General features: G+C 47.3%; 1 protein-coding gene across 2 annotated transcripts in view; it reads left to right on the forward strand.

Moving 5' to 3' along the window:
- Nucleotides 1–425: 425 nt before the first annotated feature.
- Nucleotides 426–21,785, forward strand: part of SLCO3A1 (solute carrier organic anion transporter family member 3A1) — a 373,911-nt gene continuing 352,551 nt past the window's right edge. The window contains exon 1 of one of the 2 annotated variants that reach the window (XM_040256981.1): nt 426–733. In XM_040256981.1, the coding sequence (XP_040112915.1) occupies nt 554–733 (180 nt within the window). In that variant the 5' untranslated portion in view covers nt 426–553. The remainder of the gene's footprint in view (nt 734–21,785) is intronic. The other variant, XM_040256980.1, reaches the window with a different exon arrangement.

Genomic DNA, 21,785 nt, shown 5'->3' on the forward strand with positions numbered 1-21,785 from the left:
CGCAAGGGCTCCCTCTCTCCCGCGTGCTTCGGGCCACCCGGGCCCTCCCAAGCCTCGGCTGGGGGGCCGCGCTCTGCGCCCCCAGGCCGGTATCTTCGCGCCTTCCCCCGGGGCGCACGGGTGGCGCGGAGCGGCGCGGCGGGCGCGCGCAGCGGCGATCGAGGCCGGGGCCTCGCGTTAGAAGAAGGGGAGACGAGGGCAGGCGCGGCCCGCGGGCCCCAGCCAGCGGGCGATGGCAGCGGCGGGCGTCCGCGGGCAGCGAGGCAGCGGCGGCGGCGGGCGGCGAGAGGAGCCCCTGTGATTGGCACAGCCCGAGCCGGAGGAGGAGGCGAAGGGAGGGCGGAGGAGGAGAGGAGGAGGCAGGGGGGCGAGCGCCGCGGCGGCTGCGAGGAGCTGTGCCTTCCACCTCTCCAGCCCCGGCAGGACGGGGGCGGCCGCCGTGGGCCCGGGGCGGGGACAGCACGCAGCCTCGCCGCGCGCACCCCCGCCCGGCAGCGGCCCCGACACCCAGCGCAAGCGGGAAAGCGGCGGCGGCGGCGGCGGCGGGGGAAGGATGCAGGCGAAGAAGCCGGGCGGTTCGTCGGGCGGCGGCCGGAGCGGCGAGCTGCAGGGGGACGAAGCGCAGAGGAACAAGAAGAAGAAAAAGAAGGTGTCCTGCTTCTCCAACATCAAGATCTTCCTGGTGTCCGAGTGCGCCCTGATGCTGGCGCAGGGCACGGTGGGCGCCTACCTGGTGAGTCTCCCGTGCCAAGTCCGCCAAGGGCCCCTTCCCCAGCGCGGCTCCCAGGTGCCCGGCTGGCAGGAGGAGGGGGCAGCCCGGGCGCCGGGGGGGCAGGCGGGCATGACCTCCGCCCGGCGACGAGGTTGGCGAGTGGTGCAGAGGCGGCCGCCGGGGGAGCTGCCGGCCCGGGCTGCTGGGCGAGCGGGGAGCCGGCGGGACCGTGGATGCTGGCAGGAGCTGGGGGGACCCGGGGAAGAGAGGCAGCGGGCAGGTGGGCGTGAAACCATCCCTCTCCCCTACTCCCTCTAAAAACAGCCAGAGGGTGAGTTCTGGAGCACCCCTGGAGGGGAAGGCATCGCGGCTTTCAGGTGACCTGCACATGGAAAGAAAAGCCCGTTAGCATCTCGCGTCCTCTACTCCCCATCCTAGCCGCCTGGAGAACAAATCCATTATGCATCATTTCTCCCGGTGCTTTCTCCATCCGCCAATTACGGAGGGATTTAACAGTTTAGAGGAAAAGGCGCCCAAGTGTGGGGCACTGGTCCGAGCTGGGGCTGCAGGGGGAATACTCCCACTTCGTATCCCATTAGCCATCTCTCAGCGTCTGGGATAAAGTTACAGGACCTGGAGAGCAGCTGTGAGTTTGTGTAGTTCTGCCGCCCACTCGTAGACCTGAATTCCCCACCGTGGTCTCTCTCCTGTGTAAGGAGGTATTGCGCCATGGTGCGCATTGTACACGGATTCCATCTGCCTTCTGAAGGGGGGTATTCATGTTCAAATAGCCAGGGGTGCATAACATATCAGAGGAAACAGCTTGTAATGACTCAGCACTGGCAAATACCTGCTTTACCCGCTGTCTCCTGCCCCGCGCAGGTGGTCCCAACTTGGGTTTCAGAGAATGCACTTCCAGAGCTGAGTATTGTCTTGACTAAACGGGATTTTTCAGAGTGTATAGTGTTAAGGCGTTTCTTAACTATTGACCTGAAACTGAAATCAACACTTTGAGTGTTAGTGAGCAAGTTTGATGGAGATAGAACTGGATAAGATTTTGGCTGTTGAAGTGCCACATCCCCAGGTAGAGCCATGCTTTGCACGATGGTCCCATTAATCCCTGGCCTTTGGGGTGCAGTTAATGAGGGCCAGTTGCTGGTTGCCCTGTACCATTCCTCAACAGTCTCCTAAGACTTGGAGCTTGCTGTCAGAGGGAAGTACAAGCAGGCTAGCTCTCTGGTGTGGGGTAAAGTCAGTGATGTGGTGACAAGAGAGGGCTGTCCAAACTCAGCTCGATTCCTGGGGTGGCAGACTTAACAGGGCTTCTGAAAGTCAAATGCATTTTCTTTGCTCTGTGTCAGATGAGAGGCGTTTAGATCCCGGTTCCTGCCTGCATCCGTCACATGTATGCTGCTGGTAAGCTCTGTAGCCAAAAGCACATTTTCTTTTCCGTTTAGATTTTTGTTTTACAAAATGCACTTGTAGTTTGAACGCATAGTTGCAGACAGTACCTGCGGCCTTTGCAGTTTTGGAATTAGGGAGTGACCCTGTCTTGGGGTGTGAGGGGAGCATGTCAGTATATCAGAGTGTCCTTGGAGGAGTTTAACTGTTAAAATATTAAAATAGAGACATATATTACTAAGACGCAAATGCACAGTAATAAAAATACCTGTAGTTCTGTATTACAGCATGTGCGAAGTATGTGATACCTAAACCGGGGATGTGTTTATCAACAGCTGCCTCCAGTTTTTAACAGTTTGCCTCAAACCAGTTTTGCTCAATAGAGTGGATTATTCATGTTCCATATAATAGTGTCTAATGTTGGCAAAAGCTGAATTTTTTGAAGTATACAGAGTGTTATGGGTTTGGGAATTTGTGGACACAGATCTGGAAGCTCACTATTTATAAATTATTTTACATCTAGGGAAAAAAAAATACCAAAAGAACTTTTCACACCACAAATAATAAAGGCATGGGCCTAGTTTTAGCTTGCAATGGTTTAAGGCTTTTGGAAAGAAATGAAGCTGGGCTTCGATCAAATGAGTGGCCTAAGCCCCTTTACAAAGTTAGAAAGCAGAGGACTGATGGATACTAGTGGCAGGGCTGGCGCTGGGAGACAGGAAGTTGACTGTGATCCCAGAATTGGTGAGGAATTGAGTCCACCTGCTGGGGGCCTCTCGGCATTTCCAGCCTGGGCTGAGGGAAAGCCTGGTTCGAGGCGTATGCTAACTGGAGTCAACAGGTGACTGGCAGAAAGCAGATGGAGGCCCAGGAAAGGAGTGGCTTAGGAAATTGGATTCATTATGATTACTAAGAGTGGAGGCATCAGTTGCTTGGGACTCCACCTTACTTGGCTTATCGTGGCTCTCCATTGCCACATGAACCTCATGAAGATTAATAGTTTGCTTGCCATGAATTGGATTGCGATGGCTTTTGCTCTTTCTGGCTGCTCCTGATTTTCTTCTTCATCTGCTATTTGGAAGGTAGAATTAAAAGCTTGTGGTACCCTCAGTGATGTGAGACTTCTTCATGGCTAATTTGAGAAGGAAACATTGTAGAAGGTTTGCTAGAAAGGCTTTCTTAGGAAACCTGAGAACCTGTGTTTGTAGGCAGTCACACCCACGGGGTCCACGTGCAATAGGTGATCATGCACACAGGGTCCACGTGCAAGGTGTATGTTCTCTGGGATCTTTACACTGTCAATCAGCCTGTCCCTCTGAGGAAACATTTTCAGATACCTGGTGAAGGGCACACCTGGGGGCCCTGCTTACTTTCGGGAAGAGAAGGGTAATGGCAGATTCTCTGCCTATGATATTATTTCCTATTTGATTTCCAAGTCCATGTCATTTACTATGACATTTACTACCATATTATTTCATCTTCCCAGGTGCCTTTTTTTTTAATATTTGGAGGCTTCATTTCACTTCTCCCTTTTCTTTCTGAAAAGAGAGATGACCTAGCGTCTTTGCTGAAGCTGTAGAAATGAAGCAGGAAGTCACCTGTGATTTGATAAGCAACTTTGAAAAGCTGGACTCTGTGTGTGTGTATCTGTGTCTGTTTTCCCTTAAGAACCTGCACATGCTCAAGGTAGACCCGCATGGGAGAAAACCGCCCATTGTTAAGCGAGGCAACTTTGGGGCCTGGGGGTCGGGTCTCCTGGGGCAGTGCAGAAGGGCTGAGACCCTGACACCTAGACTCGATGGTGATCATGATGTAGATAAGGTGACTCCGGTGCAACCCGGGCCAGCTGTGGATTCTGAAATCTCTTACCCTTGCCAGCGTTTAACTGGAAATCATGCTGCACATAAACCAGCAGTCACAGGGATGGTCTCTGGTAGTCCCATAAACCACCTGACTGGCTAGGAAATTTTCACAGAGTCGGACATGACTGACATGACTTAGCAGCAAGAAGAGGGGACCCATTCCATTTGAACATCACTGTGTGCAGAAGAGAGAATGCAATTTAATTTTCCTCTCCTTGGGTCTTTGCTTTGGGTGGCTCCAGTCTGCACTGACCTACTTGCAAGGATGTAACATCTGTTTAAGTCTTGGGCTGTTTGGAGAAGACACAGGCCTGTGGAAACTGCATGGAGAGAAAGGTGTATTGTGTGCACTTGATGGAGTTTGGTGGAGACCCGCTGGGATAGTCCAAGCCGCTCACCGAGGGTAGCCCTGACTACAGAGGTTGATGTATGTTCTCAAATGACTGAGGACTGGAGTTGATAAGGATGTGTGCAGGAAACTAAAACCTCGGACACCTCTGGGCTCTTATGGATGAGATTCAGTTACAAATGCATTTGAATTTCTTCAGGATGAAAACCTAAAAAGGCCAGTTTAGTCTCTGGGTGGGGCACACAGGAGGTTCTTGTGAACCAGGAGTGAGGATGGAGGATGTCCTTGGTTTTCTTTCTTTTTTTTTTTTTTGCAGCTTGTTATTAAAATAATGTAGGATCTTCCTTGGCAGTCTGGGGCTTAGGACTCTGTACTTCCACTGCAGGAGTCACAGGTTTGATCCCTCGTCAGGGAAGATCCCAAATGCCATGAAACAAGGCCAAAATAAAAATTTTTTAAATAGTTTTATTGAAGTATACTTGATTTTTATTGAAGTATACTTGATTTTTATTGAAGTATAGTTTATTGAAGTATAATCTAGCTTTTATAGTTGTTAAAATAGTTTATTTTTTATTGAAGTATAGTTTCAGGAGGACAGCACAGTGATTCAGTTTTTCTATGTATATATATTCTCTTTCAGATTTTTTTCTGTTACAAGTTATTACAAAATACCGAGTGTGGCTCCCTATGCTGTACAGTGGTTTCTCCCTGTTCTCTATTTTGTTATACAGCAGTGTGTGTCTGTTAATCCCAACTTCCGAATTTACCCTGCTTCCCCCCTTCCCCCTTTGGTTATCATAACTTTGTTTCCTTTGACTGTGAGTCTCTGTTTTGTGAATAAGTTGATTTTTTTTATTAGATTCTGCATATAAGGGATATCATATAATATTTGTCTGACTTGTTGTTCAGTTGCTAAGTCATGTCTTACTCTTTGTGACCTCATGGACTACAGCACGCCAGGCTTCCCTGTCCTTCACTGTCTCCCAGCGTTTGCTCAAACTCATGTCCATTGAGTCAGTGGTGCCATCCAACCATCTCCTCCGTTGCCTGACTTGCTTCTCTGTGTTTAGAGTTATGCAAAAAGAAAGTCTGAGGTTTTGGTGACAACAGAAAGAGATGGATGACTGAGTGTGTGAACAGGGTTCCATCTCACTGCCTTTGGTCACCTTTTTCCGAGGCTTGAGAGCATTCAGTGAGCTTACAAGGTGAAGCAGCTGGATTTGTTCTATATATATATATTTTTTTTTTTTTTTTAAAAACATTGTTTTGTATTTTTTTTTTTTTTTGCATATCTAACCCAGAAGCAGACAGCTGAGAGACAATTTTTAAAGTCCTTGTCAAATTAGTATGATGACTAAGGCAACTGTAGTTTCCTTAATCAAATTATTTTACACACTTTTGGTTACTCAAAGTGACAAATTTCCTTCCATTTGCATAATTACTATATAGCCCCAGGTAGGAAGAAAAAAATTACCCTGATTTTTTTTTTTCCTTACAGCTTGGTTGAAAATGTTTAGCTAATAATCACTTAAGGGGAAAAAATGTTTCTGACAATTCCTTTCAACCACCTTTGCGTATATACCTCAGTTTCCGTGGGGGTTTCCTCTTGTGTGTTTAGCAATCGAAGAAACGAAATTAGTTGTGAAGGGACCAAGAGCTGTTTCCTCAATTGGGTAATTCTCTGCACTTCAGTTTTAGGTACCTTCCAAAGAGGGCAACCCAGAGGCCTCTCTGCAGCAGCCCTGCCTTGCTGATCAATTTCTCAGCATTTAAATTCACCTTTTTGCTGGCTGCCTGAACGTTGTCATTCTGAAACTGCATAAGTTTCCTCTTGTGCCAAGGCCACCTGGGCAAGAGTCTCTCTGTGACTTTCTCTTGCTCTTCTTATGAAAGCAAGCTTGGTGGTGCTGTCTTGTCCAGGGATGGAGTTCACTTAGCAGACTGGCCAGGCATGAGTAAGTGTAACGTCCCCAAAATGATGAGGTTACAGCTGCCTTCCCTATATAAGTAGGCCTGGAAAAAAAAGAAAAAAAAATTCTGTGAATGTTGTTGGCTGGTTAGAAAGAGAGAGAGAGCGGAGATTGGCATGGGTTTCAGGGTCTGTGCCAGGCCTCCTGCAGAGGCTGTGAGAGCCACAGGGACTCATGCTGAGCTGCCCGTGGTCCTTGGATTACAGGGGGCTGGGCCTGCCAGGTGACTGTGGGCAGATGAGTGTGTACAAGGTGGGGAGCCTCTGTTGCCGTGGAGAATTCCACTCTAGACAGTGGCATTTCTCTAGCACCTTACTTCCAGGTTCACAGACACATTTCACTTGCACAGATTTAACTGCACACATCATGGACTCACCATGTTCCTGTGAAGCAGAGTCAAAATACTCGTTGTCATGTCTTCTCACTTCTACTCACCTGGATTTTGTAGTTGTTGTCACTGAGTCACATTCAACTCTTTGTGACTCCATGGGCTCACCAGGCTCCTCTGTCCATGGGATTGCCCAGGCAAGAAGACGACTGGAGTGGGTTTCCATTTCCTTCTCCAGGGGTTCTTCCCAGATCAGGGGTTGAATATGCCTCTCCTGTGTCTCCTGCATTAGCCGGCAGGTTCTTCTGACTGAGCTACCAGGGAAGCCCAGAGTTTGAGGTACTGTGTGCTTAGTCACTCAGTTGTGTCTGACTCTTTGCAACCCCATGGACTGTAGCCCACCAGGATCCTCTGTGCATCGAATTCTCCAGTTCCCATGCCCTCCTCTAGGGAATCTTCGCAACCTGGGGATGGAACCGAGGTCTCCCTCATTGCAGGCGGATTCTGCACTGTCTAAGCCACCATATCCTGTGCGTTTGTGTGCATTAACCCATTTATACACATGTTCTTCTTATACAGGGTTACATCCACCGCATACGGTATTTGGGGGGCACATTCAGGGACATTTTGGTGGTAATTTTGATTATATGGAGCCCAGGTAGATTTAGAACTCAGTCTCCTCTGAAGACAAGTCACCTGTATTTTATTCCCTCTCTGAAATGCCTTTGGTAATCTGATACAAACTCTAAGTTAAATGGTTAAAATTCTCAGGTGGAGAACAGCAAGCACTCGTTGCAGCTGTGACTTATTGGTTGAGCATCGGAAAGCCCAGGATTCATTCCTGTTCTCCTCTTGCAGCTCTGTGAGCTGGGGTTGATCACTTTACCTCTCTGTGCACTGATGTTTGATTTGAAAACTCATAGTGTTTCTGTGAGTATTAACTCAGTCAGCATACATAAAGCACTCTGAACACGAACATGTGGTGAAAAGTCATGAAAAGTGAAAGTGAATTCACTCAGCTGTGTCCAACTCTTTTCGACCCTATGGACGTTAGCCCACCGGGCTCCTCCGTCCATACGGTTTTCCAGGCAACAATACTGGCGTGGGTTGCTGTTTTCTTCTCCAGGGGATCTTCCTGACCCAGGGGTCGAACTCAGGTCTCCCGCATTGTGGGCAGACTCTACCCTCTGAGCCACAAGGAAATCTCAAATAGTCAATAAATACTAGCTATTATTATTATTAATATAATATCGTCATACATATTTACATAAGAACTATGTAGCCCCAACCAATGAGAAATAAAATTATTTTGGTCAAACTTCTGGTTTGGTTTAGTGTATCATACATTCAAATCATTTCCTGTTTTGCTGTGCATTTTGTCTGTGAGGTGAAAAGTTTTTAAAAGCAAGAGATAAGTACTAGTAAATAAATTGCTAATTCTGTTCATTCCCTTATTATAACAATCCATTTCATCTTGTTGTTCAGTTGCTAAGTCATGTCCGATTCTTTGCGACCCCATGGACTGCAGCACACCAGGCTTCCCTGTCCTTCACTATCTCTCGGAGGTTGCTCAAACTCATGTCCCTTGAGTTGGTGATGCCATCCAACCATCTCATCCTCTGCCACCCCCTTCTCCTCCTACCCTCAATCTTTCCCAGCATCAGAGTCTTGTCTAATGAGTTGGCTTTTCACATCAGGTGGCCAGTGTGTTAGAAACTCAGCTTCAGCATTTCATGTTACAGATGCTATAAAAATTATTAGTCACGTGGAAGAGAAATCCACTATAATAATGGTTCTGCTGGCCATTTACAGTCAGTGGGTACTTTGAGGTGAACAGAGAAGGGACGGCACATGGCCAGCCGGGAGGACAGATGCTTCTCTATAGGAGGCCCTGAGGATCTTTGCTCTGGTTTGTGGCCACAGAGTAGAGAAGATTGGGTAGGTCTTCTAGGTTTTTAGGCAGCTGAGAGGCAGGGAAGAGAACATCGGACTTAGAGTCAAAAAGACCTAGGTTTGAACCTGGACCTCTTCCTTACTTGCTCCCAGTGACTTGACTTCTCTGAGCCTCAGTATTCTTATCTGAAAAATGGGATGCTGAGAGAGCCTATCTTACAGATGGTTGAGAGATTGAAATTCAGGGACACGTGATAGAGTACTTCTTGTAGAGTGCAGTGTTCAATAGCTGCTTTACCAATAATGGCATAGTCCTACTCGCTGACCTTGACACAGCAGACATCCCTTCCAGGGACTTGAGGGTGTGGGCTGTTGTGTGTTCAGTTCAGTTCAGTCGCTCAGTCGTGTCCAACTCTTTGCGACCCCATGAATCGCAGCACGCCAGGCCTCCCTGTCCATCACCAACTCCTGGAGTTCACTCAGACTCATGTCCATCGAGTCAGTGATGCCATCCAGCCATCTCATCCTCTGTCGTCCCCTTCTCCTCCTGCCCCTAATCCCTCCCAGCATCAGAGTCTTTTCCAATGAGTCAACTCTTCTCATGAGGTAGCCAAAGTACTGGAGTTTCAGCTTTAGCATCATTCCTTCCAAAGAAATCCCAGGGCTGATCTCCTTCAGAATGGACTGGTTGGATCTCCTTGCAGTCCAAGGGACTCTCAAGAGTCTTCTCCAATTATTTCCTTAATTGGAGAGCTGTTTCTCTGGATGAAAAGTAGCCACATTAAGGCTTCCTCGGGTGTTGGGAGGTGGACGGGGGGACATATGTTGTGGACATATGCTACCTTCTTGCAGCCTTGTTCAAGATGTGCAACCTCAGAGCTCAGCCCTGGTTGCAGGGAAGGGCTCAGGTCCCACTTAGCACCCACTGCTTTCACTTTAGTCCTTTTACAGTTTTCTAAGCAGTGATGCCAGAAGCTCAGCTTCTCTGCACATTGGGGCTGAATCAAATCTCAGAGACAGAGTTTTGGGTGAAGTAGAAGAGAATAGCTTTATAGTTTGCTGAGCCAAGGGGGCAGCAGTGGGCTAATGCTTTCACAATCATGTGTCCCAACTTGGGGAAGACAGAAGTTTTACAGCAGTTGCTCAAAGAAGGTGTGATCCACTCATAGACATTCTTCTAATGAATTGGTGGTTAGGAGTCAGTATCATCAACCTTCCAGTCCAGCTGGTCCGGGGTCTGCATGCTGGTGCAGCCTACCATCATTAATTGTTAATTTCTCCCATTGGAGGGGGTATCAGGCTCTATAGAATAGCTCAAAGATATGGTTGTGTGTATGCCTTGATGAGGAATCAGAATCTTGCCCTAAGGCTTCTCTTGACTGTTTCTCCTGGGTCTCACATCCCCTTCCTTCCCTCATTAACAACTGCTTGAATCTGCCCTTTGGAACTCAGGCAAGGTCATGGAGGCTGCATGAAGGTTGTTCCCTGTAATCAAAGGGATGGGGGACACGGAAAGGCCAGGAGCCCCGCAGGACCCCGCTTGGTATCAGCAGGGCTCAGCAGACACAGTTGTGGGCAGTTTCCTGATTGTGGTCCTTTTTGGTTTCTTGGAAGCAGAGCAAAGGAGATCCTGACAGTCTTGATGCCTGTTTGGTGGACGCGTTCATCAGGGCCTGCGGCTTGGCCGGGGTGTCACACAGCAGGGTACTTACCGCCTGGCACCACTCTCCTCCTGTCAGTGGTTTTGAATCTTCTCTCCCCCAGCCAGGTCAGTCCAGTCCTTGGGAAGGACAGGGCCTGAACTGGGCCCTTCTCAGTCCAGCCAGTTGCCATGTTTATTTTAGGTGAGTTCTTAGGTTCACCTTCAAATGGCACAGACGTCGCAAGAACACACACGCTGAGAACCCATGAGCCCCAAACCCTGGTGGCTCCCTGAGGAAGGAACCTGTCAGCTTTCTAAAGCACTGAACTTTCTGCAGCCACAGTTGTGGAGTGAGCGAGCACAAGAGACTTCTTTCCGGCGGTTTCGTCACAACATGCAGAGCGGAAGTGGCCCGTGGCCCACTGGATGTGGGCAGACTCTCTGTCATCGGCTCTTCCCAGCTTCTTTCAGTTCTTCTTTGTGACTTGAGTCAAGCTCTTCTGAAAAGGGAAGCCCTTTCTGACAGACTGTTTAGTTGCTTGCTGTTTAGTAGAGATCATGGTAACCCAGCCACTTCTTAAAAGACTGGATATTCCTCTCCAAACAGGAAAGAGTTATTTCACTGGCTAAGTTATGAGAGTTGGACATTCGAATTTTCTCATTTATCCCTTCCAGTCCACACTCGTTGGAAATACCTGATGGCAAGAGGCAACATAGGTTGCTGTGGGCCCTGCTGTTTGAAGCAGGGGCAGTGGGGAGGTGTGGGCCCATTCTTCCCTTTGCCGTCATGATGGTTTCCGCTATAAATACCCTGACAATGGCTTTTCAGTACCTCCTCCTTTTGGGGATGTCTTATCCCACCTGGCATCTTCAGTTACAGGTAACACAAAGAGGGCACTTCTAGAAGGAGAGAGTCTTACTTCCAGGTCAGCTTTGGTTGGAATCTTTGCCACGAGCTGGCTGTGGCCTCAGGCCCATCCAAGGAGACAGTGGTGTGGCACTCTCTTCACAAGGATGTGGCAGAAGGTCCAAGCTGTGGGCGGTAGCAACAGCCATTCAAAAGCCCAAAGTGTGCCTCTCTGTTCACGTCTCTATCCATCCACGCTCCCTGTGGGAGTTCTGTACTGCGTGCAGATTCTAACTCATCTGGCGGCTTGCCCTTTGGGACAGGTCTCTGGATAATTAACTTGGCTGTCCAGGTAACCCTTGAAACCACAAAGCTTGTGTGGCTGTCACTTCTGAGCCACCTAAAGCTGTGTAGTGTTAGCAGAAATAGGAAGCTGAGCAGGCTTTCGACAGACAGTCCTGGGGGCTGTAATGAAATGATACAGAACAGAATAGCCAGTTCCTTCCTGCATCTCTGTTCACACAGCCACAGGGAACTGGAGAAAGGTAGAAATGAGTCTTTTCACCTCCATTTCTACACTTGCAAGGTTGGGGAGGGAAAGCAGTGGCCAATCATGGTTTTCAATTAAAGACTATTGTAAAATGTTCCTGCCAATGGTATTGTCTTTCTCTGCACCTTTGGAAAAGGCTCATGTAAAATAGGCTGTTTCTAATTGTTGGCCCCGTCCCCCACTTCTGGCTGCGAGTCTCCATTCTCAGCTGATTGGAATGAGAAATTACCACCTTGAATATAACCAAGTTGAAATTGGAAAGCCGCCCTCTAACTGATTATGTAAGCTTGAAAGTACTGTACCTGAAATCTCATGTTTGAGAATTCCCTTAATGAAGATAAAAATCTCAAAGCAGCACGGACACACCTGTTTTTATTATGTAAGATTCGATTATTGTGATGCAACCTGTATAATAAAGAATGGTGTTGATTAGTTCAGCTCCCGGTTGACTTTTTGGGTCAGAGAATTGTTTGAAGTAGACCCACAGAGGCGCTGAGAGCTCTGCCCCCAGGTAGTCGGCGCCCTGCTCCAGCACCAGCATCCCCCTTTCTCTCCAGGGCTGCAAAGGCTTAACTTAGGTCTGTGGTCACCAAGTACTTAACGCTGCAGGAGGTGGATGTCCACTAAGGTTGGCCTCAGAGATGGCTCATGCCATTCAGCAGAACGTGCGGGATGATCGCTATTGACTGGAGTGGGCTTTATCTTCGGTCATTTCATTTCTTGAAGCACTGCCATCTTGGCACTTGGGATGTTGATGGCACGTGGGGTGGACTTTGTCTTGTTTGCTATAATTGGCCTGTGTTTCAGTGTGGCTCGTGACATCATCCTCTTCTGGGAGCCGTACACGAGGTGGGTACATAGCACAGCACGCTCCAGGGTCAATTTCAGATTCCCAGTCCCCTGAGTTGTAGCCAAGGAGGTTATTTTGTGGCCGTGGTGAATACTGGAAAGAAAAAGATGTAAAGGGAATGAGACCAGTTGAAATAAGTTACAGAAGAGCCTCAGACAGAGCTCCCTTGCAAAAAATTTAGGGCAAGACTCACAATGTGACGTGTTGGGTGGCCTCCCCAGTGCTGGTAAAAACTGTGTTGGTTGCAAGGCTTAATGTACCAACAACAGGTTTTTCAGCCAGACTGCAGGAGGATCTCTTTTGGAAACAAACAACAACAACAAAAAGATAAATTAGTGCCTTCCCTTTACCTTTGCCAGGACTTCCCTGGTAGCTCAGGTGATACAGAATCTGCTTGCAATGCAGGAGACCCAGGTTCAATTCATGGGTTGGGAAAATCCCTTGAAGAAGGGAATGGCAACCCACTCCAGTATTCTTGACCGGAGAATCCCATGGATGGAGTGAGCCTGGTGGGCTACCATTCATGGGGTCACAAACAGTTGGACATGACTGAGCAACTAACACTTTCTCTTTACCTTTGCCAGTGTGGTGGAAATACATATAAATAGATCAAGAAGTCCTTGAGCAGTTTTGCAGCTTTGCTGGCTGCAGCTGGGGACGTCTGCCTTGCTGCCACTGGACTTATAGCGGCGCATGGAGCCAGCAGCCCTTGGGCTCAGTCCAAAGGTAGCCCATGGAACTTGTGGGATGCACAGGTGGATTGATGGTCTAACGGGCCTGTGTCCTGAGGTTGGCCTTAACCTGCGTGGGAGCCCCGATCTTACGTCTGTGTGGAAAGCTCTATATTTGTGAATTACTTGCATCTTCAGCAGAATCAGGGCCCAGAACTAAGTCACTTACCTAAATGTGCTCCAGAGCTGCCAACAGTAGCCAGCCGGCGTGAGCAGGTAAACAGGACGAGTTTTATTTTGGAACATTATGATTAGAAACATGTATAATTAAAAATAATGTTTTGGTGAATGCTGGGGGTGGAAAACACTCATTTCTCTCACTGCCTTTTAAAGCATCCATTCTTTTTTTCTTTTAAATAAAATTGTTTCCTGATAGGAAACACTACCTATCCTTAATCTAGTGAATAGATAAAAATATATGCATTTATATTTATCTGTCTTCTGACACTTTGGATTTCCTAGGGGAATGTTTTCATCATTTAAGAATAATAGTACCAATGCAGCCAATTAAAAATAACCCCAGGGTCCTGGCACCCCAAGCCATCAGGGAAACAATTCTACGTGGCAAGTAAAACATTTCAGATCCTTTGCTTTAAGAAACCTGTCACCTTTGCAGTTGCCTGTCTGTGCCGGCTGAGACCAGTGAGGGTCACGGTGGTCAGCTCAGCTCTGTCGCCTCCTGCTCATTCATTCATTTTTATTCTGACCTCCCCGCACTGGCCCCTGACCCCAACAGAACCAGGCTTCGCCAGCCTGGCAGGATGTCACAGCCGGCTCCGTGAGACCCCCGTGAGGGCGTGCTCCTGGGAGTCCAAACCCGGATCACTGCGGAGTGGGACTCTGTGCCAGGCTTATGCCATGGGCACCGTTCACAGCTTCATCCAGCTCCCTTCTGCTGGCTTCCCACTGTCCTTGTTCAGGGGTTGAGGCAGTGAGTCCTTACCTCCTACAGGCCCTAACAATCCAATCCCATCCTTCACCACAGACTGCATGGTGATTGTTGCTGTCCGAGACCCGTCCTGAGCTCTGTTATATCTCATCTCAGAGTGGGAGTGGGCTCTTTGTGTTTATTTAAACCTTTTCTTCCATGGGGCCTATAGGGAAGTAGGGTCATTCTTAAACATTTTGGGCATCTCAGATGTTAGGCCACCATCAGGTAATATTTTCTCCCTTAGATGTAGAAAGATGTGATGTGTATTAAAGAGAAGGTGGCCTTGACAGTTATCCCTGGGTGGGGAGCTGGACTTAGAGGTGGGAAGGTGGATGAATATAAGTGTATTTTTGTGGGTGTTTCTGAAGGAAGGAACCAGGTGTGGTAAGTAGTCTCCTGGAACTGCCGGAACAAGTCATCACAAATTGAGAGGCTTCAAGCAACAGGTTTCTTTTCTCACAGTCCTGAGGGCCAGCAGTCTGAAACCAAAGTGAAAGCAGGACTGCCCTTCCTCTGAGATGCTGGGAAGAATCCTCTCTTGCTTCTTCCTCAATTCTGCTTCTGGAGGTGGCCCTTGATGCCCGGTGTCTCTTAGCTTGCAGCTGTACCCGCCAATGTATGACTCTGAGGTCCTGTGGCATTTCTCCTCTGTGCGTCCCTCTCCCCTCTTATAAGGTGGCAGTGGATGAGGACCTTACCCTAGTACCGCATCTGACCTTAATTACATCCCTTAAGACTTTGTTTCCTAATAAGGTCACATTCACAGATCCCAGGAGTTAGGTCTTCACCATGTCTTTTGAGGGAGATGGGGGGGTGGAATGCGTTCAACCCATTAGTGCTTCCCAAGTGGCTTAGTAGTAAAGAACTGCCTGCCAGTGTAGGAGATGAAGAGGCACAGGTTCAATCCCTGGGTTGGGAAGATCTGCTGGAGGAAGAAATGGCAACCCACTCTAGCACTCTTGCCTGGAAAATTTCATGGACAGAGGGGCCTGGTGGGCAACAGTCCATGGGGTCACAAAGAGGCAGACATGACTGAGTGACTGAGCACGCGAGCACACACACACACCCACACCCTCCCACCCCCCCACCCCCCATTATGCCAGGAAAGAAAAAGAGCAAAGGACCTGAAAACAGTCTAAAGGTACAAAGGAAAAGAAAGAAAAGGACAAACTCTGCCCTTTTTAGAGTTTGGGAGTGGGTAAGAAGATTATGGGATATTGGTTGGAGAGATTCTCTAAGTGGGAAGGTCTGTCTTAGAGGAAATGCTGCCCTGCGACAATTCCTTGCTTGCTTTCTAGAAGAAAATAACCGTGTTTCTCTCTGTGAGGGGCTGGTGTGGCTTATGGGAGTGGACCTGTTGGATTATTGAGTAGCTTTGAACACGTCCTTTCTGTATTCTGGGTGTAACTGAATGCGGAGATTGCATTAGATAATCACATCATTTGATGAAGGGCAATTTGTGTTTTTTTTTTTTTTTTTTGTGTAATAAAGTTTTATTAAAGTATAAAGGAGATAGAGAAAGCTTCTGACATAGGCATCAGAAGGGGGTAGAAAGAGTACCCGCTTGTTAGTGTTAGCAATGGAGTTATATACTCTCCAGTGAATCCAAAGAATGTCTGGAGGTTGTAAAGACCTCACCAGACCTACTCCCATAATTTACATTTTAAGATAACAGAATTAGCCAGAAGGTTTAATCCAGAGACTGTCCTCAGGCATAATACATAATACATTGTTGTTAAATAATCCTAAGGACTGTAGAGAAGGAAAAAAGTTTGTCCTTTCTTCCTCCTTGAGAATTCCAGACCCCTCTCTCCTTGGGGACCCCTAGACTTCTTATCAACCTGCCTATGAAATGACTCATTCCCCCTTTTTCTTTTAGGAGAATTATGTTGCCTAGGGAAAAGGGGCATCGTTCTCGTTCCATAACTGCTTCCGAGCTGAGGAGGGGCATTGTCCCTAAATTGGCGAGGCAACATATTCTCCTAATCCTCATATTGAGGATATCTGATCCAGGGGCCCCAAATAGTAGTTGGAGAAAGTTGCAGCAGTAGCAGGAGTTTGAGCAACCATTTGTAACTTAAAAGCTTTCATGTGGCTAGAAAAAAATCTAGTTATACAATTACAGATGTAAGGCAACAAACATAGTCATTAAAACAAGTTAAAATCAAAATTAAAAGTCACATTATGTCCGTAGTTAAAGTGCAACATGTTGCACCAGTCCATTTTAGAGTTAGTAGATGTCATCAGATGAAGAAGAGGCATCGCATGTGATTGTTGTCGAAGGTATTCACAGATTTGGAGAAAGTCCTTTCCTTGAAGTGGAGATGTCTACCACGGGAAGTCTTCCACTGATGAAGAGAATCTTTATAACCTCCTTAAAGCCTCAATTCATCCAGTAAAAGTTATCTACCCAAACTTGTAAGCAAGAATATCCATTAGCTTTTGGCATATGAGTAAAATCAATTTCCCAGTCCTCTCCAGGATACTTCTCCCTTCTTTGTAATCCAGATTTTGCTTCCAAATCCTGTTCAGCAGTCACCACGGCATAACCTGCTTTATGCTTTCCATCCTGAACAAAAGAACTGCCATCTGTAAATATTTCCAGGTCAGGATTGTCTAATGGGGTATCCATTAGATCTTCCCGAGCTGCATAGTTTAAAGTTAGGAATTGAGAACAATCATGATCAGGTGTTTCATTTTCCTTCTCAGGAAGGAAAGTGGCAGGATTTAAATTTCCAAAAAGCCTAGAAATACGTGCGAGTGAGCATTATATGTATATGGATGTTGTGTGGGGGTGTGTTTGTGTGCAGGCCATGTCCCCTGTCTGTTACACTTGGGACTTATTCACAACTGATAAAATGTGCAACAGTCCCCATCTCCTCCCTGAAGCCCAGTCTGATTCGGTGAGGTTGACAGACACTTTAGGGCTGTGCCAGCCAGTCTGAGATTTGGCCGGGTCTGTGTTCCATGAGGACCAGACATCTGCCTTCTCACCTCATTCATCTCCGTGGTTTCTGGGTGGACATGGGAGCTGCATGATTCTCGGAATTTCCCAGCACACGCTCCTTGTAAAGACTTCAGCTTGGTCTTTGCCAAACTAATTAACTTGGACAACTTCCTTAAGTGCTATAAGCAATATAGAGTTGAGTAAGGCATGTTCTTGGCCTTCATGGTGTTGATACATTTCAGTGGGGGAGATGGCCTGTTTTTATAATGTTTTCATTAATTACTCATTCATTAGACTGTGTTAGGTCCCAGGCCAGGCAGTGGGGTCAACCCTTCCGGAGCCTCGAAGCTAGTCCGGGTGTGTTCACCCAGGTGGTATGATCTCTGACCATAGCAGCAAAGCGCTGGTGTTGGGGGATGTGGTGATGGAGATGAATTTGAGATGATGAGGGAAATGGTTATGGCTGCAGATGGAGAATAAGTTGCTTGACTTTGTTCAGGGTAGATCTAAGGGAATGAGCAGTCAGGGTTAGTGTTGAAAGAGTCTGGCTAGAGAGAGCCCTTGGATGTGCGGTGGAGTTGGGGAGCCCTGATGGAGCAGAGGCAGGCTGGGAACAGGGGGCCACAGCCACATCCTGGAGCGTGCCAGGGCTGGCACCAGGGAGCCTCAGCTCCAGCCAGCAGTGTGGGGGCTGTTGGTGTCTCTCTTGGCAGTCTTCTGTCCTCATCCCCCACCACCCCACTTTGAAGTAGTGCCCGAAAATGCTGCTACAAGCGAGACTTTGAGCCTGTGGAAGGAGGTCACATCCTCAGATGGGGCTAGGAGCAGGCATGGCTGTGTTGCATGATGGAGCTGAGGGGCAGGAGGTTGCCCCGGGTCCCAGAGCACTGTGCTCAGGGGGTTGGGGGCAGTGGAGAAGGGGGGCCTTGCCATCCACACACAATGACTCCTCTGTCTTCATCCTCTCTCTTGAGTTATCTCCAAATGAGATTTCTGCAAGATGAGCCAGCATTAGGATAGGTCCTCTCCTATTGGAATTAAAAAAAAAAAAAGAAAAACACTTTAGCTTGGCCTTGGATATATCAGTTCTGGATAACTTTAAAGCTGGTAACAGAACAAACTGTGTTCACACACAGGAAACGTCTCCAAGCAAAAAGTGGGCGTGTGGTTTTCAGTTTAAAAATTGGATGGAGGCCATTCAAACTTCCCCTCCTGCTCTCCTTGAGAAGAACTTGGCAAGCTGCTGGGGCGGAGTGGGGCTGGGGTGGGGTGGGGGGGCACTCGTCCTTGGAACAGCCATCATTACGTCTGCTAAAGCTTTGTTTCCTAATAAAGTCACATTTGCAGATCCCAGGAGTTAGGACCCGGGAGAGTCCAGAGAGAAGATATCCTAGAACAGGGCTGGTTAGTGGGATGAGGCCCGGTGACGTGGGGACTAGGAGGCTGGTGGATTTACTGAGCATGTTTGCCCTTCAGCTACAAAGGCTGTCGTGGAGGGTGTGTGGAGTCTGGCTGGAATACCTCCCTGGCCTGTGGACTCACACCTGTTGCCCCACACGGCTGATTCCAGCATGGGCTGAGATGTCTCAAAGCCCTGTGTGGCCACATTGCTTGGCTTTACCATTAACTTGAACTTCAAGTTCATGCTGGTGGCTTTTTTTTTCTTAACACAAAGACCTTATTGTCTTACTTACTATGCAAGGAATGTGTGTGTTAAAATTTTGGAAAATACAAATAATTATAGATGCATTACAAAGTAAAGAGGAAGCAAACATCATCCATGATGCTGTGACCTGGAGACACACTGTTGACTTTTTGCTGGGCAAACTTTCAGTCTCCCGGGGTCTACCCACCCACATTCTTCCACGGCTTTGAGGATGTGGTAGTGAATATACCTACTTCAGATGAGCTTGAGGCTACCAAATGAGGTAATCTATTCAAAGTGCCTAGCCAGCACCTCTCTGTAATATGTTGCTCTTGTTAATTATTTTTATAATAAAATCATATCACATTACACTTTCTGTTTAGAACCTGCTCTTTCCCCTAAACCGTTGCGACCACTTTCTGTTACATTAGACGTTCTTCTCTGGAGTTCTGGTTTTAAACGAAAATGACCTTATGGTAACTAGACTTATCAAGATGGCCATTTTGAAATGTATAGAAAGAATATCAAATCACTACCTTGTACACTGGGAGGTTACATAGGGTTGTAGGTCAATTATATGTTAAAAGTAAACTCATAGAAAAGGAGATCAGAGGTTACCAGAGGTAACCAGAGGCGGGGATGTGGGAGGGAGAAATGGGTGAAAATAGTCAAATTGCTCAAACTTCCAGTTATGTTGAATGAGTAGTAGGGATGATTTGCACAACAAGATAAATGTAACTAACACTGCTGTCTGTTACACACGACGGCTGTTAGGAGATGAAAGCCTAAGAGTTTTCATCACAAGGAAAGAAATGTTTTTCTCCTATTTCTTTCATTTTTATCTGTATGAGAAGATGGATGTTCACTACACTTATTGTGGTCATCATTTCACGACATATATAAGTCAAATCACCACGTGCGCTTTACACTTAAACACAGTTGTATGTCAATTTTATCTCAACATAACTGGACCAAAAAAAATTTTGTAAGAGAATAAGAAAGAAAAATGACCTTCCTGTTTTTGTAAAAATAATGTATGTTCATTATGAAGAATTTTAAAATGAAGAAAACTGAATAAAGATAGTTTCAGTTCAGTTCAGTCCCTCAGTTGTGTCCAACTCTTTGCGACCCCATGTATCACAGCATGCCAGGCCTCCCTGTCCATCACCAACTCCCAGAGTTCACTCAAACTAACATCCATCAAGTCGGTGATGCCATCCAGCCATCTCATCCTCTGTCGTCCCCTTCTCCTCCTGCCCCCAATCCCTCCCAGCATCAGGGTCTTTTCAAATGAGTCAGCTCTTCGCATGAGGTGGCCAAAGGATTGGAGTTTCAGCCTCAGCATCAGTCCTTCCAATGAACACCCAAGACTGATCTCCTTTAGGATGGACTGGTTGGATCTCCTTGCAGTCCAAGGGACTCTCAAGAGTCTTCTCCAACAACACAATTCAAAAGCATCAATTCTTCTGCGCTCAGCCTTCTTTACCGTCCAACTCTCACATCCATACATGACCACAGGAAAAACGATAGCCTTGACTAGACGAACCTTTGTTGGCAAAGGAATATCTCTGCTTTTCAATATGCTGTCTAGGTTGGTCATAACTTTTCCTTCCAAGGAGTAAGTGTCTTTTAATTTCATGGTTGCAATCACCATCTGCAGTGATTTTGGAGCCCCAAAAAATAAAGTCTGACACTGTTTCCACTGTTTCCCCATCTATTTCCCATGAAGTGATGGGACCAGGTGCCATGATCTTCGTTTTCTAAATGTTGAGCTTTAAGCCAACTTTTTCACTCTCCTCTTTCACTTTTATCAAGAGGCTTTTTAGTTCCTCTTCACTTAAGGAACTCCAAATCCTACCATTTAGAAATAATCATGATGGATGTCAGGGTTTGAGAGTGATAATCACCTTTCTACTTCCTTTTTTCACCAATTAAGAATCAATTGGGTGGTAGACCTAACATCAACTACAGGAGTATAAAAGTAGCATCTTGGAATTTATATGGAAACATTTGGAGTTGGGGCTGGAAAACTTAGTTTATGGACAGATTCACGCTTCTTGCTACTTTGCTTCAAGTCAGAGTGACAAGCTGTGTGTCCCTGCAGGGGCAAACCCACTCAGCTTGGCTCCTGCAGGAGCAAAGAATGTGTCTGTCCTGAGGACTATTCACAGAGGAGAGGAAGAGATCGGGCAAGCTTGCTAGGTTTCTTTCTCAGCCTTACTGATTTGGTAAGTCACTCCAGCCCCCTTTGGGGAGGACTGAGTGAGGAAGTTAGAAGAACAGGTGGTTTTTTTTCTCAGTGACTTCTGAAGGTAGAGAGGTTCCTCTAGCATGGATCAAGGTATGAATTCTAGGAGGAGTTTAGAGTGATTCCTCCTACAAGGTGGGAGACCCAGGTTTGATCCCTGGATTGGGAAGACCCCCTGGAGGAGAGCCTGGCAACCCACTCCAGTATGCTTGCCTGGAGAATCCCATGGACAGAGGAGCCTGGTGGGCTACAGTCCATGGGGTCGCAGAGTCAGTCACAACTGAGTGATGATGCTTTCCCTTATAATTAGCAGCAGCAGCATACCATTGCAGAGTTGTTCTGTGCTTACATGGAGAAATGGCAGCTGGCTGGACATACTTAATAAGATATGTGTTCTTAAAATGAAAAGTTTAATTTCAGTCAAGTCTAATAGAAGATGTAGGGCTTCCGTGGTGATTCAGTGGTAAAGTGTCCTCCTGCCAATGCAGGAATCATGGGTTTGATCCCTGATCCGGGAAGATTCCACATGCTGTGGAGTAACTGAGCCTGAGAGCCACAACTAAGTCCACGTACTGCCAAACTGCTGAGCCCACGTACGGCTGAAGCCTGCATACCCCAGAGTCCACGCTCCAGAACAAGGGAGCCCACCACGAGGGGAAGCCCCAGCACCACAACTAGAGAGGAGGCTCACTCGCTGCAATTAGAGAGAAGCCCGGACTGCAAAGGAGACCCAGGGCAACCAGAAACAAATAAACACAATTTTAAGAAATTAATAGAAGATTGAGTTAAAACTGGAAAGAGGCCACTGTTTTCTGCCATTGAACGTTGCTGTAGAGGAGTCCATGGCCAGTCTAAGTTTTTCTCCTTTATAGATTGTTT

Source organism: Oryx dammah, unplaced genomic scaffold, assembly GCF_014754425.2.
Source record: "Oryx dammah isolate SB20612 unplaced genomic scaffold, SCBI_Odam_1.1 HiC_scaffold_16, whole genome shotgun sequence".
NCBI lineage: Eukaryota > Metazoa > Chordata > Mammalia > Artiodactyla > Bovidae > Oryx > Oryx dammah.